Genomic DNA, 26,813 nt, shown 5'->3' with positions numbered 1-26,813 from the left:
GCCGATTTTTTCATCATTCCCAATTCCTGCTTCCCAGGTAACGGGCGCGTACTAGCAATAAGCGGGGTATGAATAGTCATAAAATCCACCATGGGTAATAAATCCCCCAGATCCTTCACCAAAAATACATCATTCGCCTCTGCAATTTCCGGACTAGCATAAGGATCCAAAGCCCAAACCTTCATACCTAACCCTACCGCCAACCTCGCAACCTTAAGCCCCACCTTCCCCAACCCTACAATCCCCAAAACCTTCCCACCGACCTCTGTACCTACCAATTTCCCCCTCTCCCACCCACCACCCCGCAACGACCTATCCCCCGCAGGAACATTCCTCGCCACAGCCATCAACAACGCAATGGTATGTTCAGCTGCGGCAGCAATATTCCCACTAGGTGAATTAACCACAATAATAGCATGTGTAGTCGCGGATTCTACATCAATATTATCAACACCTACTCCAGCTCTCGCGACGACTTTGAGATTTTTCCCAGCGGCGAGGATGTCGGATGTGACTTTTGTTTCGGAACGGATTATTAGGGCGGAGTAGTGGGGGATTAGGGTGAGGAGGTCGGTAGGGGTGAGGTTTTTGGGTTGGTGGATTTCGTATTTGTGACCTAGGAGGGTGAGGCCGTCTATGGATACTTTTTCTGGGATGAGGATTTTGGGACGGTTTGAGGGGTCAGAGGCCTCGCTGGGAGTGGGTAGTATTGATGGTGTCATTGTGAGGATTTGAGTTGAGTTGATTTGAGTATTTGAAGGGAATTGAAAGATTCTTGAAGACTGAGTAATAAGTTTTGATATCTTCCATAAACTGATCCGCGGTGGTTATATATTGATCAATCTGCCTTGCAGAATAGAATCAATCTTTGTCTATTTAAGATTGCTATGAAAGAGAACTGAAATAATTGAATGAAAAACAATAAGATTAAACAGGAACAGGAAAGGTTTGATAATTTGCATGGTATGACAATAAAGGATATAGATTCCGATTCGTCATTGAAATTTATGAGATCTGATGAAATAGATGTATACCCCCACCCCGCATTGAACCCCGCATTATACTACTACATAATGTGCGACATATCAATGAGAAGCCCCCATCCAAGAACCATGTCCATTTGAATTGTCATCACCATATGTAAAAGAAAAGGTCACCTGAAATGATGAAATATGCACTCATTTGCTACTATGATTAATATCTGCAATTTCCAATACTGCATCATGCAAACTTTTGATGTACCCGATTGAGTTGATATCCCACTCAAAATTTACCAATTAGCTCTTCCCTTTAACTTTTCATTTTGAATAACCTCAATCCAATAGTTATCAGGATCAAGAATGAATGCCACATTTTTCATACGGGCCGTCAGTCAATCTCTTCTTCCAATTAACTCCCATTTCATCAAACCTCTGACATGCTGCATCCAAATCATCAACTGATACACCTATTACAAAATTAATATCACTCATAAATCAAGATAATTCGTATAACCACGTACAGATGTGACCAAAACCTTGTGGTTCATCGTTACCATTATGATATTTGAAATCTTCCTGCTTTTCAGTACCATAATTCCATGTCAATTCTAATAAACCTTCACGATGGGCTGTCGATGATGTAAGAAGACCTTTTTCTCCAGGGTAACCGAGGAAGTAAAGGTTAAAATTAGCACCTGGCATTTCAGCTGTTCTCACGAGTGACATCCCCATTACTTCCTGGTAAAACTTCAATGATTTTTCATGATCCTTGATACGAATCATAGTGTGGTTCTACAACTTTATTAGCTATCATTGATTATTGAGGGAAGAAAAGAAAGTGTTACCATTCGGTATGTCTCAACATCTGTAGTTTTGACATCTTCGGTTTTTTCGATAGGATTTTGCCCGATAATCTCAACCCAATAATTATCTGGATCCAATACAAAAGCAATATGCTTCATACGTCCATCAGATAATTTCTTCTGAAATGTGTAACCAGCATCCTCAATTCTTTGACAAGCTGCTTGAAGATTATCAACAGATATGCAAGTGTGCCCAAAACCTTTATGAGGTTCAGTATTTCCATTTGAAACTTTATAGTCGACATCATGCTCTGTCCCATAATTATGTGTCAATTCGATTAATCCTTCTCGATCACTGAAATGATTTCCATGGGAGAGAGCTTTTGGTGAATCGTAACCCATAAAATAAAGATCGAATTTAGCTTCAGGCTGTTCAATCTTTCGAATCATCTTCATTCCTAAAAGTTCATAGAATTTGACTTTATGAATGATTAGTTATGGGAGCTATTGAATGCATGTGCGAAGTACAGACTTACCAGATTTTTGGGGATCTTTAACTCGAATCCTATGGATGAATTAGTATCGAAGTATGAAGGAACATCACGTTGATTTTTATATTCATACATCGAGTGGTTAAACTTATAGCTCTTCGTATCTGTCGACATTGTTGCGAATGATCTGCTAGCTATGAAGATATTGAAGTATTAGCAAGCTTCAGAAAGAGAGGGTGATTGAAGTATTTGTCGATGGATATCTTACCTGAATCTACAATACTCTGTCGTAAAAAGGATGGTCTGATGAATTTGTTTAAAGTGCGAAATGAGTACATAAGATGGGAACCTTGTGCGAAAGTAATCGAGGATGTCCACGGATATTGAAGAGGTAAATGTGTTTTATATTGAGAGAGGGGTATAAAAATACTTCAACAATGGATGTTTCTGGGCCCCTCTCTTCGGTTATCTATGACGTGGGGTTGTCTTCAACGTCCTTTGTTTATAAGCAAAAGCCGATAAAAACGTTGACGGCTCCTCAAGTGTTAGGAGATTAGAAGTGTCTAGTGATTTCGGGACCGAATATTGTGAGATTTCTTCTATGAAAGAATGACACTCATTTATTACTCCTACTCGTAGTCCTTTATTCCAACTCTTTTCCTCTACTCTTCAAAATATTCTATCCCCAGCTCCAAAAGCTAATATTTCAAAGAATAAATCCACCAAGTTGTTAATTTGTCGAGCCATTTAAGTCAAGCGATACTTTACATAAGAAACGTCCATAATGACATAATATCCTAGTATAGGGAAGAGGGAGAAATGTGAAGGTGTTGAAAGGTGTTATCAATTTTCTATCCAATCCGAGAGAACCGTCATGCTGCAGAATATATGTGTCTGTGCGTGTGATGTCGACTTTGATGTTATCTGGTATGGAAGATTGATATCGTAAAGTAGGATTCGATTTTCGAGTATGTATACATAAAAAGAAGTAAAGTCTGACTGAAGAGGATTTATAGGAAGTATTGGAATTGCAAGATATTAATTTGTGTATACTAATATCGACCGTCGACTTTTAGTATTTATTAGGAAGCCCTCCTCATCAATAGTTTATCTTTTAGTATCTCTAACAGTGAGTGATTGACTCAACATGCCAATACTATTCTCCAACATCGAAAAATCATTTTAGGACAATCGTCAATTGGTTTCTTTAAAAATATATGATTTGATTGTTTTATCTAGTATATTGAATCATTTTATCAAGCTGTGACCTCTAGCTAAGTACTAGATATGGTATTTTAATTTAATCCCCTGAGCTGTAACTATTATTACTATGGCGATTTCCTGATAAATATGTGAACTTCCCTTCTTATAAAAAAAACTGATATCGAAACTGTGTCTATCTATTGCTTCTGTAGCAAACTGGAGCTCACTAGTACTAGTTCTACCTCTACCCTTCAAACCTGAAGACTTTGCCGAGGACTTCCAGGTGCCCTCCACCGGTGCTCTAACCCCAATCAAATATTTTAAACCTTCACTTCTTCTACAAACAAGCCATAAATCATGTACTAAGATTCCCCTGCTGCATCCGACAACCTCTTATCAGTCAGGAATTCCAATCCACTTGTCTTATTATTATTATTATTATTATTATTATTATCATTATCTTGGGGCAATCATTAATTCATTGTACGTTTAATCCAAGTGTTCCTACTACATATGCTTTGACTCAGTTGTGAATGCGACAACTCTATTAATAAACTAACACCTTATTTCACAGAACATTACCAAACTCAAAAGCAATCATGACGTCCAATCCTCCACATAGACAAACGATGCTTCTAAGTAAAAGAATATCCACCTTCTTGCAGCATAATATATCATCACATCTCCATACACTAATGCTTCTCACCCCGACTGGAAAACTTCTCAGTACCTCATCAACTTCACCAGCCTCAATACTACGTCACCAAGGTACCCTCGCCCTATCACTCTGGACTCTCTACTCCCCATTTCCATCGCAAACCGTATCAGATGCTCTCCCTTCAAATGGCGCATCTTCAAATGATCCTGATCCCAAATCCCGAGAAACGAAAAGTATATTAATACAAATGGAATTCGGGGTAATGGTAATACGAAAGTTAGCTTGTGGGTTATTATTCGTGGCAATAGGTCCAGCACCCGGAGTATCAGGAACAGGAACACCGCAGATTCAGAGAGAGGGTTTAATATCAATATCACAACCGGGTTCACCAGATGGAGGTCATGAGAGGGAAATTATAAGAAGTGGAGAAGGAAGTGAGACGGCGAGTTTGAGGAGTGCCAGAGGAGGTGGAGTAGGTATTACGGGAATGAGGAGACAGGCAGAAGAATTGGGAAGATGGTTAGAAGGGGCATTGGATGGATTGGTTTTGAGTACAGCGGAACGATAAACTGGGGGTTTCGACACTTGGAAGGTTTTGATGGGGTAAATGATCGAGGCCGTTTGAATAATATCATATCACAATACTGCGAGAATTAGCAACTCTATCGCAAAACAACCATGGAAAGGACGTCGGGGACTAAGGTGGAGCGATAAATCCGGAGGTATTAAAGGAGGGGATGAGGATGATGGATATTTTTCTAATAACATAACCTTATTGCGATAATCGTATCGAAAAACGGCCACCGAAAACTAGCCATCGAAAAGACATCCGGGAAATCTTTCGGCGATCCGCGGAAAGAAAACATACACACTTAAGAGTAATAATTAACTGGACATAATGGGACAGACGGACAGTATGCATAAATGGGGTTCGGGTAATATCAGCATTTGGATTGTACGGGTTGTTTATAAAAGGGAATGGTGTAAGGGGCTTGGAGTTATGATACCAAAGCACTTCAATTCTGGTATACTACCTTTTTAATATATACCTATTGTCAAGCGCATAATTAATTTTGTATCATACTGACTAGTATTATTATTGGGATTTTAACGTGAAAGGGGACATTTGGAAATCTTAGGTAATTATTTACATCTTTCCTCCAGTGAGTTATACCAAGCAAAGATACATCTTTGTTAAAACTGCTTCCGGTTCCACCCATTAAACCTCCCCGCGCTTCAACAATACGCCTTTGTTTTCACATGCCACAAGTGTTGGCACTGTTACCCTATTCTCAAGATACAAAGAAAACGTCACGATTTTATTTGAAAGAGTGTACTCGTAAGTGTGAATGAATTTCAATGGCGGCTTGACGACACTTTGTGATGTATATGCAGCCGGTACTTCAATTCATCAGTCAGTACCCTAACAGGACGACAGAAATTATTTCTCCCCTTATAAATAAAAGAGGTGCAATTTCTATCATTTTCTTCTCTTCTCTTCATTGTATATTTATATTAAACGCACCCAGCAAATCAAAATCACTCAATCCTTAAAAAATAAACATGAACATGAACACAGCAACCCAACCCCTCTTGATCAAGCAACCATCTATTCCCAACCCCTCAAAACCCTCTTCATCCACCACACCACCACCCCTTCCCCCCATTCCCCAAGGCCTCCTCCTCTCCTCCTCCCCTGATCCCCTCGTCCCCCTCGAACTCCGTCTCGCTTCTCTCCCTTTCTATCCTTGCACTGCGATTGTTTCGCCGATTTCTCAATCCTCGGCTTGATATCCGCTTTTTGTTTCAAGTTTGAGTAATGTAGTTGGTGTCGATTGTTCGGAGGGGGAGGGGAAGTCGTTGGGAGGGAGGGAGATAGTGGGGTGTGGGATGCTGTGGGGTGGAATGCTGGGGAGTGGGATGCAGGGAACTTCACTACCGGGACTTGTTGATTATTTCGCAGGAGAGGAATCAGTCCGGTGGAGAGAGAAGGTTTGGCCAAAGGGGTTGAATGCGGGTGATTGTGGGGTTAGTGGGAGTTTTGGATTTGGGGGTGGTGCGAGTGCTAGTGGAGGTGGAGGTGGAGATGGAGTGAGTGTGAGGAATGAGATGGAGAATGAGATGGAGAATGAGAAGAGAGATGAAACGGATGAGGGAACAAAAAGACCAAAATATATCATTCATACCCATACCCCGGATTTCGCGGATAAAGTTATAGTTTGCCGTTGGTGAAACAGTTGTTGGTTAATTGTTATAGGGGGGTTTTGGTAGAGGGGATGGGGATTGCGGGGAGGGAGGAGGAGAAACGGAAGAAGGTGGGAGAGGAACGAAGGGTGAGGGAAGAAGAGGAGGAGGAACGGAGGGAGATCGTGGAGAATGGTATGAGCGAAGGAATAGCAAATGATGAGGCTATAAATGAGTCGGATATAGAAACAGAGACAGAGACAGAGAAGATAGAAAGTATAATCGCGAAAAACGAACCCACGGATACAATAATGACGGATGCAAATATATCATCACACCAAACTCCAGAGATACACGCATAAATACCCGCAAACTCCCTGCGAAGCATAAATACCCCAACCAATCGCTCAACCCCACTAAAAACGAAAAACTATAAAATCAACACAACAACAATAGCCATCCCCGCTCTCTCAACAGGACATGAAACCTTCCCGCATCGACTTGCGGCGCGGATAGCGGTGGGTACAGTGAGGGATTTTTTGCTTCATCCGATTTTTGGACCGGAGAGGAGGAAGAGGATTGGGAGGGTGGTTTTTTGTGTTTGGCCGGTTGATAGTCCGAATAGGAAAGCGTTGCAGATAGCGTTTGGACTTATGTTTCCGAGACCTTTGCCGTTGAGTGCGCCGTTGAGTCCAGTTTCGTGGGTGCTTACTTCGCCGCCTTTTTCGGTGGGGTCGAAGAGGGGAAGGTGGGGTAGGGGGGGGAATGGGAGGGAGGATGGGAGGGAGGATGGGAGGGAGGATGGGAGGAGGGATGGGGATGGAGATGGGAGGGATGGGGTGTTTGATTTTGGGGGGAGGGAGGTGGTGGAAGGAGGAGGGGAGAGGGATGTGGAGATGGAAGTTCAGGTGCAGATGGTGCCGGAGATTGTGGTTACGCCACCTGTTTCACCTGTTTTGTCTGTTCCACCTGTTATGTCTGTTATGTTAGTTGACGGGTCTGGTGAAAGGGAGAAGGAGATGGACAGAGAAATAAATACCCCGTCGAATTTACTGAGCGAAGAAGAAATAACAGAACCAGAAATGGAAAATACGGAGCTTACTTCTGTGGAAATAAACAAGAAGAATAGAAGCAATAGTACACAATAAGAACCCCTGCAAACATCCACACAAACGAACATTCGAAACGAAAATGCAGTACAGAAAGGAAATAAAGAGATGATTAAAGAAATAGTAGTAGAAAGAGGGAAAATGGGCAGGGCAAAAGAAACTTATAGACAGAGGAAGAGGAAACAGGGATTAAGGTTGGCGGCTGCTATGAGGGTTAGGAGGGAGAGGGAGAGGAGGGGAATTTGAGGATAGAGGTGGAGGTGCGAGGTTTTAGGGTATTGCTACTGTGAGGGATATGTGAATTCTTGGGGGGATGTTCTGGGTGGGAGAAGGTAAGAGGGCTGAGGGGAGGATAAATAAGAGATAAATGTAGGAGTAATAGTAAGGTTATTAGAGAATGGAGATGAAGATGAAAGTACATGAAGACAAGGCGGAAGGAAAAGAAGGGAAAGAAGGAAAATAGAAGAAGATGGTAGGGATAATGAAGGCGAGAGTAGAAATATAAATATATATCCAAGCATATCTGTTAATTAGACTGAGGAATACGAGAATGCTGGAACAATTGGTATGGGTTGAGATAAGGGGGGAAGAAATAGGAAGGAAGAAGAGTGATGGAAAGGGTAGTAGAGAATGGGAATTGGAGATATGGGGGGTGGAAGGGGGAAGTAGGTCAAATAAGGATTAGGGATTTGAGATTTGAGATTTAAGATTTAAGATTTAGGGGTTTGACGAGAAGAGTATTTTATGACCTGTTGTGGGAATATGATTATTAGTGATAAAGATTATAATCTTTATAGTGTGTAGATATTGAGTGGGATGATTAATAAATTTATTGTATAATTTGTATAGGAGATTTATATATTTATATATTATTGTAATTATTTATCAAACATGAATAAATACATATTTTTTGGGGAAAAAAAAGATTAGTATGGAAAGATCTTTATTCTTATATTTTCTGAACAAGATAAATTTTGATTATTTATTTATCAATACGGCAAGTAAAGATAATACTAAGCCGAGTATACAATATTGATTCTTTGTTTGAAATTGTTCGTTGCTCTTTTCATTGCTCTATCAATGCATGTACTCCAAGTTAATCTATATTGAAGATGCTATGATGCTATACAGCTTCTCGATCTCTTTCTCTTACTGGCCTCCACTCCTAAAAGTCGCCAGAGCGACGGGTATCTCTCTCTAGTCGCTCGCTTGTAGGAAGTCTATTCCTCTCATGGTATTCCGATTCTGTTTCGTTCATTCATAAATTCTCTCATTCATTCCACCTCTCAAACCTTAGAAACATTCCCCCTAACCATTTTCGCCCAAGTAGGTTTAATCGTCCTCTCCTTCCCGTTATTATTTATCTTCATTCTCCCATTATTCAACTGTGGTCCCCTCATACACTCCGAATTCAACCCTTTTCCCCTCACACTAGAAATCGGACTATCAGGTGGACTCATCGTTTCCCCAGGACTTTCCACCGGAGTAATACTTCCATCCGTCATCTTACTCCGATTCGAAAACACAGAATACGTACTACTAACCAGTGTACTATTTCCACTTCCGGGGGAACTAAATGATGATTTATGAGGAGTGATAATGGGAGTTGGTGAGCGAGTAGGTATTGGGATACCAGAAGGACGACGCTGAAGAGTTATATCTTTTAAATTTGTGAAAGATGGGTTTCGGGGTGGGATGCTGGGGAAATATCCTTCTGGCATTGTGGGTCCCGGTTTTGCGCTTTTGTTTTGAGTAGAAAGGGTGTGTTTTGTGTGGAAGGCTAGATTGTTGATATTGAGGTTATCGTTTGTGTGTGAACTTTCTTGAACGATATTTCGACCTCTACCTCTGTTATGGAATGGTCGACGTTTATGATCCATGTTTGATTCTAATGCTCTAATGCGTTCTTCTGCACGGGTTAAAGCTTCAGTTTTTGCTTTTAATTGTTTTTCATATCGTTCTTTGAGTACATCGTTTTGTTTCTTTGCATGATTACGTTCATGCTCGATTCGTAATTCGTATGTTTGATCTTTGTTTTGAAGGGTTGCAAGACGTTCCTTCAAAGCATTGTTCTCAATCTCCAGTTCTGAAATCCTACTTTTGGATGATAAACTACATTCCGAAATGGTTCTCATTTTTGAATCTAATCGTATAATTAGTATGACTTTCGGATGAAAAAAGGATGATGAGGCTCACTTATTGATCGAGACATAACATCGTTCTTTTTATGACAGCAAGATAAATGATAAATTTGATCCAAACCTCCAAGTTCACATAACCTTTCATTGACCTCCTTTACTGAAGGTCGTCGTTCAGCTTCATATAGTAACATTTTCTCCACAAGACCCAATATATTTTTTGCGTCGAAGTTAGGTTCTTCTTCATCAGCCAACGCAGCTCTAATTGCTTTATCCCTTAATTTGTTTAGATGATCTGACAACATCGTGTATTTTTTAGGCCATTCCTTCTCCTTCATTACTTCGTCAAATGTCGCTAATTCAACTGAATCTCCATATAACACCGTCGCAATATTGAGGAATATACAACCAAGGGAAAAGACATCTGCCGTTGACATATGATGATCTTCACCATCATAAACCTCCGGAGCTATCCAAGAAGGGGTACCATATCTACCACAAGTTATACTATTTTCCGATTCTTTAACATCTCTCGCGATACCGAAATCAGCGAGGTATACCCGACCCGGACTTAATAAAATATTCTTAGGTTTTAAATCCCGATGCCGAATACCTTTTTCATGAACAAACACCAATGCTTCCGTAATACATCCCATGATTTGTTGTAAAAATCCCAAAGCTGTTTCTGTCCTCTTTATATGCGCTGGTTCCGAATAAGGCATTGGACGTCTTAACATACACAAATCGTCGATTTTCCCGATATCCTTGAGTCCAAGAGCATGGAGCCTTTTCATCGCATCATCCCTATCCGCACACGTATCCGATCGAATCCCATCTATATCGTCGAGAAATGTACTTAAATCGCAAGTGGCTGCAGGATATAGGAGGAGATATAAATGTTTGCGCTTCAACGTATATGTCCCAACCAGCTTCAAAATATGTTTATGCGCCAATTCCTCCATGGCATTAGCTTCCTCACGAAGTTTCTCGACCGTCATTCCACCTCGAGGTACCACGCTGAGATTCAATCAGCTTTACGAAGTCATATAATGAGGGTAGCACAGGCAATGCTCACTGTTTGCGGGCCATGGTGACAGCACCATACGTAACGCGCTGCACAAGTCCATAACTTCCAGAACCTAATTCATTCTCTGATGAAAGGTGTAATTTCTTATGGTCCATCCAATTCTGAGGATGTTTACCAAATCCAGACCATCCACCCTTCGAGCGCTCCCATTCTTCAATTTGTTTCTCCTCGCGGATTTCACTGGCTGGTTGTCCGACTACCACTGTCCACCCATCATCAACTATGCCCGCCATCTTAGACCAGTTCTTGGCCTGCGCCAATTCGAATGTGCTGGTTTCTTCCACTCCAGCTTTTCGAAATTTGTGCAATGGGTTTGGAAGTAATTATTGATGAAGGATTTTATTGTGAAACTCGAGTCTTACTGTACAAATAATTGATTGCATGATGCACTGCCTCATTCTATAGATGGAAAATATGTTGGGGCGAAGGTTCTGTGGCTTGCACCCCGCATATGCAGTGTAGCATCACCAAGTCGTTCATCTCCACTTCCATATTTTTGATCTTCCATTTCTGCTTCCACGAGAATACAACAAATATTGAAGCGATTGACAAGTTGTCGTCATGCTGATAATATTTTTCCGTGGCTATGGGAGAATTCATAGAGTAGTACTCTGTTGTGCAGGTAGCTATTGATGAACTAGAAGGGTTTAAAAATAAAGTACATACTCCTCGGGTATCAAGAGGATTTAGATGGTCTATTCCTGTCTCCCCATTTTACATTTCATGTCCAACTTTTCCATTGTTCTATCATCTTCAGCTCACAAATGTGAGTTGATGGAGGAGAAACTGACATTTGATGATAATATTCGATGCTGAGAAGTAACTATTGCCCCGATCACTGTAGTACACAACTCGTCGCTGTCTCAATCATCCATTATATATCTGATTCAAAAATTGAGTTTTCATAACCTGTCATCAGCATCACATCCCTTCATTTCTTTTCATCATAGTGTAATGACAAGCACAAGTTCAAAGTAACTCGTTCATTAAATGCTCTGTCGAAACTTTAATATAGACCAGCAACCACAGGGACTCTATTTCTTCTCATAAGGCAAGTCAAAATTCTCATTCCGGCCATTCTCTTCCCCTTCGATAACGTCGATTTCGTTGGTTTGATAACATGACTTACCATGCATTCAACTTCCTGATAGAAGCGCCTACAGCCGCTTGCTGTTCTAGAATCTAATCTTACATCATCTGGTCGATATTAAGGCCGCGAGATTGCCAATAAACCAGACTTTTTAAAAGTTGACATTAGGCGCTTGCATATTTGCACGTCTGGAGACCATCAGGCCTTTTTATCAAGCAATCATTTCTCCGTACGTCACTCCAGGCTGTTGGTTAATTCAAGGGAAATAATCTGCAGGTATTTGGCGTAGCAATATGGCGTCATTTTCTTGAGTCAACATGGTACAATTAAGAAGATATCCTTTTGAGCTTAATTTCACTCTCAGTACCAAGCTTTGAAATTACACCGAGTCACTCGAAATAGCAATTCTTCACTCCTGCTCCAGTCATCAATATGACTTCCATACGAGTCTTAAGACCAAATACATTATATATTCTTTACCAAACAATAGATGTATCCAAAGAACCTCTAGGGAATAAAAATACTGTAAGTATTTCTCCGTCGCTTTCCTTCCAACCATGATCACTGATGGTTGGTAGAAAATTAGTGCATACATATCAGGGTCGAAAGATCCATGGATTGGAATTCGAAGCACAGTAAATCCAATAATACCAAGGAACAAACCTCATTCCACCAAAGGAACACTAAAATTCAGAAAAGTCAACCTTAGACATAATTCTCAAAGTTTTTTCCTCTGGGAAATCATGCCATCGAACAAACGAGTCCTGAATCGTCTTAAGCATATGTATGTGAGCAACAGGCATGGAAATTATATGGCGTTGAAAGCTTCGTTATGTCTTTTACAGATGTTAAATGGAAGTCATCATAAAATCAATTTATTATTCGAGCCAATTATCCGTGAGTGGATAGCTAGCTACATATTACTATAACATCCTTTACTAATCAATTTCAAGCTGCTCATGCATCTAGTGTTTTTAGAACCATTCAAGAAGCTGAAACAGGTCTGTCCTTCCAGAATACGGGGGTATTACCTAGCAATTTGACGATCTTGAGAGTACAACCTAGCAAGAATATTCAAAAAGTAGAATACGACAATTCAGTCGAATCTATACCTACTTTGAAGATCATAGGTGTGCTCTTAGAACATCCACATCATTACCCTCCCCATCGACATCGCCGCCACCATCATAAACGTTCTAGTTTAATATCCCGACAAAGCTCTTGGCACAGAGGACAGCATTATTATGATCAGAGACGTTCGAGGAATAGAAATGAACCTGCTCGAGATTACCCACTCCCGAGAAAGAGAACGGATGGTGCCATGATCGATCCGAGGATTAACGAGTACATAGGACCATCTGCGCGTTTTCACCAGGATGGATTGCCGAGAGTTTCAGTACCTTATTCATCAGCAGTAGCTCAGCCGTTGAATTTACCAGCTGGAGCTCTTCCAGTTGAAAGTAATGCGATAAAAACTGCAAATCGTCCACAAGCGATTGCCGTACCTCAATACTCCCAAGTCATTCCAGCAGTGACAAATGGCCAACCTCTTCCACCACAGGCTGTCGGATTGGCTCCAAGGCCAATATCCAGCCTTTCATCTGGCAGACGTCTATCTCTATCTCAAACCCCAAGCCACAAGCACTATCGTACAGATATCAGCCCTAGAGCCCATCAGAGCACCTCGATTGATTCTGGTCCTTCTAATCCGCATCATAATCCTCAGAACTCCGAACCTGAAGCAAGTCATTACAAGAATAGAGATTCTCAAAAGGTTAATAACAATTCTAATCACGAAAATCATCATGGAGTACGAGAAACATTATCTCATATCAAAGACAAGTTGATGCATCCCGTTCCACCAACATCATCGGCTGGCCCAATTGCATGATAAGGTTCTCTATTTCACATTGAAACCCGTGAGAGTAGGGCAATACACGCTTCTTTGGTTTGAGATCAATCCAATTGTTTTTCATTAAAATATCTGACGTGCCTTATGTTCTGGAATGAAGACCGATTTTCTATCACCTTAAATCGCACAAAGACAAAACGAACGATTCCTTGAACGATTGGGCTCACGAACCCTTCATCAATTCCGCAAGGTTCCCTCAAATATTATAGATATTTCCTGGATTGAATCCAACCAATCTCTCAGACGCATCCTTAGGCCTAAATTTTTCTTCCTTCCCTGCTAACTCGGCTCCTTTTGCCTTATTCTGAACTTCTACAAACTCAAAACCCTCTGAACCCGTCTTTGATGCTTCTGGGAGTAAATCATAGATAGCTTTGGCGTATTGAGGATCTATATTCCAAAGCTGAGCAAGATAGCCCACTTTAATAACCTTTGCATCAACAAAACGCAACAAATTTGCGGTATTCTGATGTAAATGATCTCTTTGCGTCTCAGTCATTACTCGCTTGTACAGTTCTCTCGCTTGATCATAATCCGATAGTTTGCCCTCGTGGTAGAAATGACTCTTTCGAGATACAACATTATCTGCCACGGCATAAGGAGCTTCAGCCACATCGGGACGGAATTTGTGTTTGAAAGAGTTGGGTACATATTGTGGGTTTCCGGCATGGTTGGCATCAGTTCGCATCGGGCCATCAAAATTGAGTGAGCTGTATGAACTGGCCATAAATGGACAGTTTACGGGAATTTGGTGTAGATTTACGCCAATTCGATGGTATTGTGCATCGCGGTAGAAAAACATTCGGAATTGTAATAGTGGATCCGGACTATCTTCAATACCTGGTACCATACTTCCTGGGGAGAATGCGGCTTGTTCAACATCACGGTGGAAGTTTTCCGGATTCTTGTTGAGAACAAGCTTGCCAAATTCGTGCATCTATATCTGGGTTAGCACTCATGGTCAAGTTAAGACACTTTGGACAAAGTTACTGGGAATTTATCTCTCGGCCAGACTTTTGTAACATCAAATGGATCAAAACCAAGAGTGGTCGCATCGGCCTCATTCGGTTGCATGATTTGTACATTCGCCGTCCATTCGACTTCTTCTCCTTTTTCCAATACATCCCAAAGATCACGCTTAGAATAATCAGGATCCACTCCACTAAGCGTAGTGGCTTCTGATGCCGTGAATTGTTTCTGACCATGTTTGGCAAGGAAATGATACTTGATGTAAACAAATTTCCCCTCTTTGTTCACCCACTTAAACGTATGACAACCATAACCATGGTTAAAACGCCAACCTTGTGGAGTTCCATGATCACTGAAGAACATCATTCCTGCATGATTGGCTTCAGGGGTGAGAGCTAGAAGATCAAAAAGAGAATTGTAATCAAGTAGGAAGTTCTTGGGATTACGATTTTGTGAACGAATGACATCTGGACCTTGGATGGGGTCTCGACAGAAGAAGACGGGCTGTTAGAGGGTTAGAGAGATCCCTTCATATGGGATGGAAGAACATACAAAGTTAAGTCCGACAATGTCGTAGTTTCCTTCTCCGGTATAAAATTTGATGGCGAAACCACGTGGGTTGCGTGCTAGATCTGGAAACTCGCGTCCAACGGTGACGGTGGAGAAACGTATGAAAACGGGAGTTTTCACACCCTTACCATTGAGGAAGTTTGCCTTTCAAGATATAAGTATGATATACAAAAAATGGTAAAAAGCTGTGATTGCTTACCTTTGTCAAATCCGATACATCCGCCGTCGTCTCAAAATAACCAAAAGCTCCACTACCACAAGGATGAACCATTCCTATTTCACATCAATACATACTTCAATCCTTCCTCAATATAAAATGTCAAAACTCACTCTCAAGATTCTTGCTCCGATTAAAATGCTGCTGTTTCTGAAACAAGAAAACATCACTAGCCACAGGCACACCTCCTACAGTCTTACTATGCGCCGGATCCGGAAAGGGAATTCCTTCATTGTTGGTAAAGTAAGGACCGTTATCTTCACGCATACCTCCGCTTTGTACTCCTGCTACTTTGGATATGATTGCTGCGGGCCCATCATTGGCATTGTTGAAGAGAGTTCCTCGTTGCAGGGGACGAGGATCGCCGCCTGCACTGCCGATGGCCGATTGGATTGCTTGGAGGGGATGGACGTTTTGTGTCATTGCATCCATTAACTTATTTCTTTGGTAATGGTGTGGCAATTATTGTTTGGTTCTTGTGAGATGTTTGTTGGTTTTAGAGAGGGGGAGTTTGAATTGCTTCTTCTGGAGGAGAGGTACGGATTTAAAGTCAATTGTTATAATTGCTCATATTAATATGACGTATCTGATGAAAACAGAAGTTCTCTGTGCCGTTCTGACGTATACAAATTATGATTACCGGTATGGCTGTAAGCCATGTTTCATCATGGTTTATGGTCTGGATTCAAGGTATTCTTTGACCGGAGGTTACTCCGATGGACATAATATATAATATAAGTGATTTTATTGGATCACCATTTGTCTTCTCCGCAAACGCCAAGGTGGAGGAGTTGTAGGTAACCTATAGCTTTGGTGAAGATTTTCAAAGGAAACTATTTGTTAGAAAATGAATACGAGTAGTGTGCTATAGAAGCTCTTTTATATTGTCACTTTGACGTTTTCATGGGACTGTAAATGCAATGAAACATACGCCGTCGGTAATACAGTTATTTTAATTGTGCAATTACAGGCCTAATACCGAGTGTCTTCATATTCATGAAGGGGATTTCCGTTTTCCAGCAATTAACTAAACGGGAGAACTCCAAAATTCATGTAAGATTACCATTTTATGGCTCAAAGTGATCGTTAACTAGAAAAAAACTCCCAAATACGTCCATCCATTAATCCCCCAAAATACCTCATAAGCCTCACCATTACCACCCCTCACTTTGTACTAGGATTAGGACTAATCGTCTTATCCGGAAACTTCCTCAACATATCTCCCAAGTGATCAATCGGAGCCGTCATCAAACCAACAACCGTTTCAAAGGGTGGTTTGCTCGGTGCACTAGGATGGCTACGGCTAGGAACAAAAGCCTTGGTGCGACCAAATGACCTAGCCATAGATTCAGATTCATGAGATTCAAGAGCCGACTCGAGGGCGGGAAGATCATCGGCTTCTTCGCCTTTGATATGTTCATTGAGATTTTTCATGAGGGCGTCGAGTGTGGGAATTAAGTCTGCGTCAGAGGGTTTAAGATTTTGGAATTTGTAGAGCGCTTCTTTGACCTATGGTTTTGCTATTAGTTATTGTTTGATGCATAATCGTTTCGCTCGAAAGGAAATAATTTAACGTACAGTTTGATGCTCGGCACGATCTTCATCGGCCATCTTTTGGCCTTGCATACCAAGATGCTTTGTAAAAGCAGGATAAACTACCAATTCTTCTCCGATAGAATGACGGGCTAATTCCCAAGTAAATTGGTTTTGCCAGCGTCCTCGAGTATCATCATCGGTAGCTTGACGGACCTTATCAGCGTATTCCCTGATCTCTTGATGGTCTTTGAGAATTGCGTCGGTGATGGTAGTCATGGTTGCGCGAGTTACGATAGTATTTCGTTTGATTGAAGAGAATATTAGATTTGAACGTGCTGAAGAGCCAATTGCTCTTGTGAGAATGGTCATTTGTGTAGGTACTTAGTAAGTGATAAGTGAGATGGATGAGTAGGGTGGGAGAGAATGAATGGTTTAAGTATTGGAGTGTGTTGCTAGATACGAGGAAGCCAGGGGGGTTGTCACGAATAAGTTTACTTACGTATAGATTTCTAATTGCAATACTCTCATTGGCAAAATAGTTCGTTGAGTGGTGACGTAGGGGTAGAAGTCAATGTAGTACAACATAATTAAATCTGCATTACAGTATCGAAGAATCATAGATATTGATTTGATGTGAATTCTAAATAGTCGTGTTTAAGTTGACGTATAGATTTTCAATTGATGTTTTTAATTGGTCGGGAGCTTTTCTTCCAATATTTCATCGACTGCATGGGAAAAATGCGGGGTAAAGGAGGAATGCGGGCTTTAGGCTCGCCTCGCTTGAGTATCAAAGCCCCTGTAAACTGGAACCGAATTTACATGCTGGCTTTCACCATTTCCATATTTGTAAATTTTAAGTTTTTTCCAATGGTTGAAAGATATTTGAAATCAACCGTAAATATGTTAGTGTGATTGAGAACCTTAGGTCATCGAATTATTACATAAGAAAGATAAGACACAAATGAGTCGATGGAGAGCAATATGTTAACTATTGTGACATCCACGAAGGCTGTTTTGGAACACTTGCATTGTTGATCTTGGGAGATGAGCCAAATAACCAGATAAAAATGAATGTATGTTAACAAATGCTCGATAGAATGCCAAGCCCTAGGATTGACTAAAAATCAATTTCAGCATAGTAATTATAAGAGTGCTTCAACTAGAAACAATCATATGATGTTCCTCACTCCTAAGTGGACCGGCTTAGAGACGCGAAATTTCTCCCAACTTCATCTATAATCATGCAAGATCAATTCTTCAGTATTGTGGGGCCAGTTTGTTTGTGTATCAGTCTGTGGAGTAGTCAGATTTTGTAAGTGATTAATAGGCCTCTTATGTAGAGTCTAATCTGTTGAGAATGATAGAATCCGAACGTAATAACAAAATGATCTTGAGTATTAAACTGTGTATGATTCACTCTTGACTCAATCAACCGGAAATTTTAATTTTCCCTGAAAGTTAAAACATCTACACTTCTTTTAGTCTCAGATTAAACTCCACCAAAATAGTCTCTCAAATTCCCTGCCATAAGAATTCCTCCTTGCTACACTCCTCGAAAAAAATATCATTGCTAAACTAATAATAACGAATCAATAATAACATAGTAAAACGCAACTCTCCAATCTTTTCTCTTAATTTCTCGAATATAATCAGTAAATCGAGCATCCCAGAAATCCGTCAAAATACCCTTCAGGATGTTTATCTCGCCCAGCCCTACCCTATCTTCGTTCAAGTAGTACAAAAAACAAAACTGCTAGCCATTATCAAAACCATCCTACTTTAACAAACGTCTAAGAACCTAGCTCCATCATACCCTTAAGCTACTAATCCTCATCTCAAAGATCATCTTCCCACCCCGGATATGCACCATCATCATTACCACCAGCCGTCCCACCACCATCATTCTCCCCTCCTCCTCCTCTTCCTCCCCCCTCTGCTCCATACTCACCCCTCCCCCTTCCACCACCATCATTTCCCCTTCCCCTCCCCTTTCCTCCCTTCTTCCCCCCCCCCCCCCCTTCTCAATTCCATGCGGACTCTCTCTCCTAGGATCCCGCGGTTCCACACCCCTCCCACCCGCATTACCGCCGCCAAGAGCATGTTCTTCTCGAAGTCGACGTGCAAATTCAAGCTGTTCGTTAAGAGGGATCGTGTTCGTCCCGAAGCCTGCTTGATTTTGTTGCTGCTGTGGTTGCGCTTGCGTTGCAGTACCAACTTGTTGCTGTGCTCGCTGTGTGTTAGTAGCGGCTGCCTCGATCGCGAACCTTCGAAACACTGCTGCAGCGAAATCCAAGCCTTGCTGCGGTGCTGGTTGCATGACAGGTGCAGCTACAGGAGGTGCTGGTGGTGGTACCCATATTTGACCAGTCCTAGATGCAAAACTTTCCCTAGTATTAAAATCAGCCCAAGCAGCCGTATTATTTATGGGCACAGGATCGTTGTTATTCCTTTGTACGCTGGCGTATGCGTTTAACAAGGGCCTAAATAATGATCTCGGAGGTGATGGAGGAGGTACCATTGGTCGAGTCATATGTAATGGAGGATGTGGCGGCGGTGCTTCACCTATGAGATAGTTCATACCTACCCAGTGATCTCTATGATCTGGTTGACCGACTACAGGTGGGAATCGCACGTCTCTAATTGAGGCAACATACACTATCAGGGCATGTTCAGGATCATAACCTTCTGGTTGGGACCAAGTATCAATCATGATTGCTTCCTCACCAAAAGCAACACCATGGACAATACCAAGTGTAAATCCTCCCAATCGTGGGTGCCATTTCAACAGTCTAGCAAGCTCTTCTTCCCCCCAGGCATTGCTGTGACGGGGAAAAACCTGTTCAAATATTTGAGAAAATTCTCCCCAATTTAAAGTCCCCATATCGAGTTGACTATACATTGAATAATACAATGCTCGTGGGCCGCAGTTATGTATCCAGTTCATGTGACGCTTTGTCAGTCCTTCATTTAGATGAGCCATATTGACGTCAAAATTCCAACCATTCCTATTAAATGGCGCTCTGATGACGTTTCTTCCATAATCTTCATCTCTTATCATGAAACGGGGTGGAGGACCTACTAAAGGACCTACTAGAGGATCTGTTGGAGGATCTACTAAAGGATCTGCTGGAGGACCTATTAAAGGACCTACTAGAGGACCTACTAGAGGACCTACTAAGGGATCTATTGGAGGACCTGCTGGAGGACCTATTAAAGGATCTGCTGGATGCTCTGCTGGAGGTGGTGGTGAATGAGCTGGTGAACAATCCGGAGATGGTTGCTGAAAATTTTGAATCCAGTCTATATCCGCAGCCATGTCTTCAGAATCACCATCCCGCCTCCTCCGCATTGCATTAAACATACCATCTAGCTCACTAAATATATAAAGCACGGGACTCTGTGACTCACCACCTGGAGTAGTGGCGTAATATCTTACATCTCCAGCAGCCATTTCGCGGCACGAGACGACTACGAGTAGGTAGTGTGGTCTGTTATCTTGATTTCCTAGTATACCATCCAACACCACTTGAATATGCCCCGGAAAATAGACCCCCCCAGCATGTGGGTGAAGTGTAGTAAATCTTTCATACAGATTTTCACAGACCTCGGCTCCACTCAAATGATGGGGTAGTACACCTGGATACTGCCAATGAAAGGATAGTGCAACTGCACAAATCGAGGACAAATTTTTACGCATAGTGTCCTGTCCGGGTATCATCCAGCTGTCACGCAAGTTACCTAATTTCCACTCTGCTATGTTGAACTCTACTAGTTCTAGTGGCTTTAAGCCCATGCCTTGCCAAAGATTACCAGACAAATACAACACGACGAATTGTCTCGGTGGAGGCACGTCCAACGTATCTGGATACATGATCTCTCGAGATAAATATTTAAAGCCCTTATTTTGTCGTGGAAACTGTGTAACAGTTTTTAAAACAAATGAATGGTTAAGCCCGTATAAGATTTCAGCTACATCGCGCTCATTAACCGGGTCGTCCACGGATCCATCATGGGTGGCAACCCGCACTAACCGAGCGAGTAACACACCGGCAAAAATATTTTCTGCAAAATAGTTTGGCATTTGTGCCTGAATGGATCCTTGCAGAGCGTTCAGGACACTGCGCGAAGAATTTACTTCTCCATGACTCAGCGAAAAGACATTCCATCTCTGAATATCGAAGGACTTATAGCGTGTAAATTGTGCGGGAAATAGATTTCTATCCCTGGAAGGGAGAGTTGGGGGAGAAGGAGCTGAGGAAGGTACAGGTGATGGAGACTGGGGCTGTTCGGGTGCTTCGACACCTGGTGCTACTCCTAATCTTGTACAAATATCGCGGACGAAAAGAATAGTGTCGTAATGTAATGTTCCAATATAGTCCCAAAGGTCTTTTAATCTTAGCACCCGGTTTAGCTTCCGCGCTTCCAAGTTCTCCGGACTGTTGTTTGAATCGTCATCAACCCAATCATCTGCCGCTCCTAGCCAAGTAGGTCTAATTTCTCCAACTATCCTTGATAGTTCGTCAAATCTTTCTCTATGCCCTGCGAAAATTCTTATCATAGAAAGGTCTCCCGGCTCTCTTTCTACTCTCGGTAAACCATCAACACCCGGAATCCCTACGGTATCTTGAATCTCTATACCCCTCTTCCGAATCTCCATTTCTAGAGCTAAAAGATTCGTTCTAAAATTCTCTATTACAGGAGCAGTTACTCCCGTAATATCGGGTGACCCGACTGGAGGTACAGCCACTTGCGCTTCTATTAGTTGAGCCTGGAGTTCCGTGTTCCGCGTCTGCAGATTAGTTACCTGTGAGTTCCTCCGAGCTACTCCATCTCTTAGCGTTTCCAACTCCGTTTCATTCCGGAGTCTTTCATGCAAGAGCTCATCACACAGAACTCGCAGTTCCTGTCTTTGGTCTATCAAACGATCTCTACCAAGGGCCAAATCTTCTAAAAGACGCAGGTGTTCAATTGTTTCTGGTTCTTGGTGAACCTCACTGAGTAAATGAAACTGCCGGAGTTCGATTACTAAACGTCTTATCTCCTCTTTTGCCCCAGGCACAAAACCCAAGTATTTGTCCAGAGGCTCGAACTTATTGTGAGTCCAATCCAAGCAACCCATTGCATGATCAATTTGCGCTTTAACTGTAGATATTAGCGTGTCTTTTTCCGCAATTTCGTGTCGTAATTTCCCTTTTTCCTCGTTAGAATTACGTTGAACAGCCTCGGTATCATGCTCCGGGTCAGTAAGGTGTTCAAATCTCTTTAGCTTCTCAGATAACTCATTAACCTGAATAGCTGCATTCGTATAAAGCTCTCCCATGCCCTCCGATGCCCCATATAATGCTTCCCTCTTGATCTGTTTCTTGATTTCTTCAATTCTAGCTTCATTATTCTTCAATTTAGCAGTTATCATTTGTGAGTGGGCAAGTTTATCCTCCACCTTAGTTAATTCTTCTCGCAGTCTTCTCAAAATCTGTTGTCCTTTTGAATCCAAACTCAATGATGTAACAGGGTTGTCATCTCGATAATCCCGCAGCCTCTTAATTTTCACGTCTCGTTCCCAGATTTCTTCTTGTGCCCTTTTCCTCAATTCAATATTTTGCTTCTCCATATCTCGCCATAACAATGTTGCTTTCCCTTCATTGACAGTTTCGAGATCTTGTTCCAATGTCTTGACTTTATCTTTGAGTATCGCAATCTCAGCACTACTTTCAACAAGTGAAGCGGTCAGAGTTTGGATCTGTTGACGGTGCAAATCTTTTGTATGAAGAGATTCATTAAGCAATTTTTCCACCGTTCTCGCGGGGCCACTAGCCAAGATCAACGCACTTGAAGCTTGGCGCTGCGCTGTGTACTTTGCCAATAGTTCGTCGTATTCCATCTGTCTGTCGTCTCTCTGTCGCTCTAATTCACGTGTTCTCCGCAGTATCTCGTCTCGATCATTGAAATCGTGGTGTGTATTTATGCAATCCATCCTCATTCCTAGCAGCCGCACAAATTTCCTCCGGAAATTGTTTTCGCTCACCAAGGCTGTAGCTAATCGCCGTTCAAGAAGATCTATTTGTAGTTTAAAAGCAACTTCGCGATTTGTAAGGTCGGCGATTCGCTGTAGAATATGCCAGCAGCTCCCACAAAATATCCAAAGGAAATAGAACTCTTCTAAAACTCTAGCTATAAGATTCAAGACTTGGGACAATTATTTTCGCAAGTTTGAAACAATTATGTTTGAAACTTCCTGCTAGCCAGGGCCAAATAAGTTCCAATTCTTCCATGTCTTGTTGATTTCGATTGTCTTCCCAATCACGTCCAACAGCGGCAAGCCTGTCTCGGCGCTCAATAAATATTGATGCAGCACGTAGAGGTATCCACTCTTGGGCGTAGAATATATAGAAATTCGGGAGGCCCAACAAACAGGAACCCATACCACAAAATCGACGGAAAAAGTTTGATGTAGCCGATAGCAATCAAGCAAACCTCTAACACTGAGCCCACCGCGGAGCCCAGCAATGAGGCAAATGGGTCAATACAAAAAGTGAGGACTGCGTAAACGATATTGTTGATGACCGCGCCCGCGGAAAAAACCATTGGAAACAATGCCCATCCAGAGAGTCCTTGCTCAAACTATTCAATATTTTAAGTTTCAAATAGAATAACGAAGAATGGATATCATTACTTACAGATTGTAGTAAGGACCAAAAAAATAGGTTGATTACCTATAGGCACCTTATTAGACGATAATAATTCGATAATCAGGGAAGATGTTCCTCAACTAACATATACCAGCAGTAACACCAACTGTACCAAGTGCCAATTTGGTACCGAAATGTTGGATAGTCTAGCAATGAACTGGTAGATAAAGCCCTTTAACTTTTAGTATTGTCAACCAATTAAAGATTGTGTTTACTAACTGAACCATCCAATCGCCCCTTTGACCAACCATCTTCATTTCCTAGGCAAGCCATATATAACCACCATTCATCGTTACTGATCTCTCGAAAGTAATAACCTGGCCCCAAATTCTTTGCGTCCTCCAATGTTGAGCTACATTTCTGTACTTCTTTAAATGTGCGAATGTTGGCCAGCCAGTAGGCTTGATGATAAAATATTATTCCGCCTGCCCATCCTAGTAGAGCACTGAGTGGTGAAGTAAACCACTCCCGATATATGAGAGATGCTCCAGCGGAAAATAGCAATAGGAGATACTTTTGCAGCCACTGGGAACCACGTCCGAATCTTCTTCGCCAAGTTGGAGTTCGCAATCGGCCACGCCTGTTCGGAGGAGGGGCGTCAGCCATCTTGTTTCTAGTTCACAAGTGATGTGCGACTTAAGGTGGATGGGTCAAATGATCTCTTAGGCATTCGAAGAAGACTTGCATAGTGCAAACCGAGTCTTCAAGTGTGCTTTCAATATTGCCGTACTGAAAGAGAGAACATGGTATTCCCCATGAATTTCTGGATAGGAATGAGAAATCAAGAATTAAGGTAGTAAAAATGACATGAATTAAATTTAGGATAGATAGCAAAGGGATAATCTAAGTTTCCGGTGAAAATAAGATTCATGAGACAAAGGAAAATTACCGCCATAATGGCCACAAAGGTTTCCACGAGTCTTCTCGGAGAATTGTTCAAAACACACAAAGAGAGCAAAAAGGAGTCACTTATTCCCCAAATGCGGTAAATCGTATATCAAACTCAGACGATTAATAGGCTCAAGAAACAGGGAAATGGGTCCGACATGGAAAACTGGCTTATATGATAATCTAATTCTTTAAAAATTTAGGATGCATCACTCTCGTTGTCTGATATATCAGACTCTCTGGCCCTCCCTATTTCTGTCTCTTCGTCGTTCTTGATCTTTCCAAATCCCTGGTTGAATACAGCTTCCCGTGACGGATGAGGCTCATGACATTTAGATGACTGTAGCCTTGGAAAATACCTTCTGTATGAAAAATATGCGAGAGAAATGCCGAGAATGGATCCACATGTAACGTCATATACATCGTGGCTATAGTAGTGTTAGTCCTTGCCATTGGGATTCAACGGCAATCCAGCTTACCGATAATCTTCGCATCGACTTATCGCAATCATGGCGGCTCCAAGTAAAGGAGCAAGAGCTAATAGTACTCTCCCAAGATCAGTCCTAGGTCTAAAGACATGTGTTTGTCCAGCGAAAAAAAAAGCGAGGTATCCAAGTCCAGCAAATGCAAATGAAGAATGGCCCGAAGGAAAACTTCTCCACCCATCATGCAACGTATGATGATCCCTTTCCGTGCATACATCTATGGTCACCAGCTTATTTTCTGGTGTTCCTGGTGTAGGCTTGCAGCGCGAGATCAGATCGGGTCGAGGTCTCCCAACAGCATTTTTGATGACATCTGTGATGAATGATGTAAGAACCAACCCAATGAGAAACCCAAGCATGGTGACATGGCATTTATGTAGGTTCGCCCTGGAAATCCCTAACCAAAGGGCTAAGGTTATGCATGGAACGGCTCCTGCATACATCAGATTCCACCAAACAGATACTCTTTCCACTCGGGCATGTGGATATTGAATATTGATGTTGTTGATAAAGAACATGCGGTGGAACGGCTCTTGGAGAAATTCGATCTGAATTAAAGGGTATTGATTAGAACTTGTGCATGTATAATAAGGTGAAGATGGATTAGGGAAGTTACCAAGATGTATGCCGTCAATAGCAATACGAAACCAAGATAATCTGGCGCATAGCTTTTCTAAAATAGAATTTTAGGTGGTTGTATATACATATGTTTGAATAGCTTTACCTCCCAAAAGCGTGCTACTGCACCAATCCAGCCAGGTTTCGAGGTTAACCCTCCATTATTCCGTCCGATTCGAGACATTCTTGCGACACAGCGCAGTGGTAGAAGTCAGGTTCTCCTCATTGAATAAGCATGTATCGAGAATTCAAGAATCCTAGCAGAAAGTGTGGTTTAGGGTTTATGAATTAGAAAGTTTGACTGAAGATGTACTTGTACATACTTGGAAAGGCACACGACTAAATGACAAACCCACTTCCTCAGCCTTATCTCCCGCAGGGTCGGTAGATCTTCGGCACCATGGTCAATCTAAATCTACGATTACCACTCTCATCAACCATGGTTTTCAGAACAAAGTATTTATGTTGCGACAGCTACTAGACATCGGGATAGCTCAATTCATTACAAATTTGACTTGAAACCACAATTCTAGGGGTATGACAGACCCTGCTAAGTAAAGCAATGGCGGATCAACAGCAACCACAGCCAAACTCAATCGCACAGGTTCCTCCAGGTCCACCATTATTTTGGAAACGATTTACACCTGAAAACATAGAACGCATAGAGAAACTGCGCGCTGAGAAAATTTCAAACTACAAGATCGCCGATAATTCAACCTACAAACTTCCTCCCCGCATTCCTGATCTTCCTACTGAATTAAGATACCTTCAACCGCCAGAACCACCAGCAACTGGAGCCTACAGAACATTTGGACAGGTCCAAACAGTATGTTGAGTGCTGCTAATTGTTGGGCTTTGTCATACTGACTTTGTATGGCAGATCGAAAATGACATTCCCCCTCTTGAGGGCGTTGAACAGCTATACACACCACCCGGCACACCAACAGGAAACGCAAAGCATGAGGATCGCAAATTGATTCTTAAACGTTTCGCAAAGTCATTACTATTGAATTTCCTAGAATTGGTTGGTATAATGAGTATCCATCCAGAACAGGTATGAGAAATCCTTTCTACTTTACACCAAACAAGATACTGATTGAGACATCCATAGAGCCATGAAAAGATAGAGGATTTGCATACTCTATTCGCCAACTTCCACCATCTCCTCAACGAATATCGACCATAT

General features: G+C 41.8%; 12 protein-coding genes across 12 annotated transcripts; 5 read left to right on the top strand and 7 right to left on the bottom strand.

Moving 5' to 3' along the window:
* Positions 1-13: 13 nt before the first annotated feature.
* SS1G_09516 (hypothetical protein) lies at positions 14-722 on the bottom strand (the record flags this gene model as incomplete). Its single annotated transcript, XM_001589744.1, has 2 exons — positions 14-51; positions 188-722. 2 exons carry the CDS (start codon positions 720-722, stop codon positions 14-16), a joined length of 573 nt encoding a protein of 190 aa, XP_001589794.1.
* A 612-nt stretch (positions 723-1,334) lies between these two features.
* SS1G_09515 (hypothetical protein) lies at positions 1,335-2,239 on the bottom strand (the record flags this gene model as incomplete). The annotated part of the gene is made up of 3 exons (XM_001589743.1): positions 1,335-1,447; positions 1,502-1,772; positions 1,826-2,239. 3 exons carry the CDS (start codon positions 2,237-2,239, stop codon positions 1,335-1,337), a joined length of 798 nt encoding a protein of 265 aa, XP_001589793.1.
* Positions 2,240-4,076: 1,837 nt separating this feature from the next.
* Positions 4,077-4,703, top strand: SS1G_09514 (hypothetical protein; the record flags this gene model as incomplete). The annotated part of the gene is made up of 1 exon (XM_001589742.1): positions 4,077-4,703. One exon carries the CDS (start codon positions 4,077-4,079, stop codon positions 4,701-4,703), a length of 627 nt encoding a protein of 208 aa, XP_001589792.1.
* A 1,337-nt stretch (positions 4,704-6,040) lies between these two features.
* On the top strand, positions 6,041-6,681 carry SS1G_09513 (predicted protein; the record flags this gene model as incomplete). The annotated part of the gene is made up of 2 exons (XM_001589741.1): positions 6,041-6,359; positions 6,407-6,681. 2 exons carry the CDS (start codon positions 6,041-6,043, stop codon positions 6,679-6,681), a joined length of 594 nt encoding a protein of 197 aa, XP_001589791.1.
* Positions 6,682-6,972: 291 nt separating this feature from the next.
* On the top strand, positions 6,973-7,467 carry SS1G_09512 (predicted protein; the record flags this gene model as incomplete). The annotated part of the gene is made up of 1 exon (XM_001589740.1): positions 6,973-7,467. The coding sequence occupies one exon, from the start codon at positions 6,973-6,975 to the stop codon at positions 7,465-7,467; it is 495 nt and encodes a 164-aa protein (XP_001589790.1).
* Positions 7,468-8,714: 1,247 nt separating this feature from the next.
* On the bottom strand, positions 8,715-10,886 carry SS1G_09511 (hypothetical protein; the record flags this gene model as incomplete). The annotated part of the gene is made up of 3 exons (XM_001589739.1): positions 8,715-9,571; positions 9,625-10,583; positions 10,642-10,886. The coding sequence occupies 3 exons, from the start codon at positions 10,884-10,886 to the stop codon at positions 8,715-8,717; spliced, it is 2,061 nt and encodes a 686-aa protein (XP_001589789.1).
* Positions 10,887-12,060: 1,174 nt separating this feature from the next.
* Positions 12,061-13,634, top strand: SS1G_09510 (predicted protein; the record flags this gene model as incomplete). The annotated part of the gene is made up of 4 exons (XM_001589738.1): positions 12,061-12,106; positions 12,234-12,268; positions 12,322-12,527; positions 12,713-13,634. The coding sequence occupies 4 exons, from the start codon at positions 12,061-12,063 to the stop codon at positions 13,632-13,634; spliced, it is 1,209 nt and encodes a 402-aa protein (XP_001589788.1).
* A 217-nt stretch (positions 13,635-13,851) lies between these two features.
* Positions 13,852-15,834, bottom strand: SS1G_09509 (hypothetical protein; the record flags this gene model as incomplete). The annotated part of the gene is made up of 5 exons (XM_001589737.1): positions 13,852-14,592; positions 14,646-15,128; positions 15,177-15,338; positions 15,394-15,467; positions 15,525-15,834. The coding sequence occupies 5 exons, from the start codon at positions 15,832-15,834 to the stop codon at positions 13,852-13,854; spliced, it is 1,770 nt and encodes a 589-aa protein (XP_001589787.1).
* A 741-nt stretch (positions 15,835-16,575) lies between these two features.
* On the bottom strand, positions 16,576-17,223 carry SS1G_09508 (hypothetical protein; the record flags this gene model as incomplete). Its single annotated transcript, XM_001589736.1, has 2 exons — positions 16,576-16,920; positions 16,990-17,223. The coding sequence occupies 2 exons, from the start codon at positions 17,221-17,223 to the stop codon at positions 16,576-16,578; spliced, it is 579 nt and encodes a 192-aa protein (XP_001589786.1).
* Positions 17,224-18,459: 1,236 nt separating this feature from the next.
* On the bottom strand, positions 18,460-22,828 carry SS1G_09507 (predicted protein; the record flags this gene model as incomplete). Its single annotated transcript, XM_001589735.1, has 4 exons — positions 18,460-18,522; positions 18,761-19,177; positions 19,532-20,061; positions 20,311-22,828. The coding sequence occupies 4 exons, from the start codon at positions 22,826-22,828 to the stop codon at positions 18,460-18,462; spliced, it is 3,528 nt and encodes a 1,175-aa protein (XP_001589785.1).
* Positions 22,829-24,723: 1,895 nt separating this feature from the next.
* SS1G_09506 (hypothetical protein) lies at positions 24,724-25,811 on the bottom strand (the record flags this gene model as incomplete). Its single annotated transcript, XM_001589734.1, has 4 exons — positions 24,724-24,952; positions 25,004-25,557; positions 25,626-25,682; positions 25,734-25,811. 4 exons carry the CDS (start codon positions 25,809-25,811, stop codon positions 24,724-24,726), a joined length of 918 nt encoding a protein of 305 aa, XP_001589784.1.
* Positions 25,812-26,189: 378 nt separating this feature from the next.
* SS1G_09505 (hypothetical protein) lies at positions 26,190-26,746 on the top strand (the record flags this gene model as incomplete). Its single annotated transcript, XM_001589733.1, has 3 exons — positions 26,190-26,453; positions 26,508-26,655; positions 26,739-26,746. 3 exons carry the CDS (start codon positions 26,190-26,192, stop codon positions 26,744-26,746), a joined length of 420 nt encoding a protein of 139 aa, XP_001589783.1.
* Positions 26,747-26,813: the final 67 nt, after the last annotated feature.

The sequence above is a fragment of the Sclerotinia sclerotiorum genome, genomic scaffold (assembly GCF_000146945.2).
Source record: "Sclerotinia sclerotiorum 1980 UF-70 scaffold_13 genomic scaffold, whole genome shotgun sequence".
NCBI lineage: Eukaryota > Fungi > Ascomycota > Leotiomycetes > Helotiales > Sclerotiniaceae > Sclerotinia > Sclerotinia sclerotiorum.
Note: the sequence above shows the minus strand (reverse complement) of the source record. Positions and strands in the feature narration are given on the sequence as shown.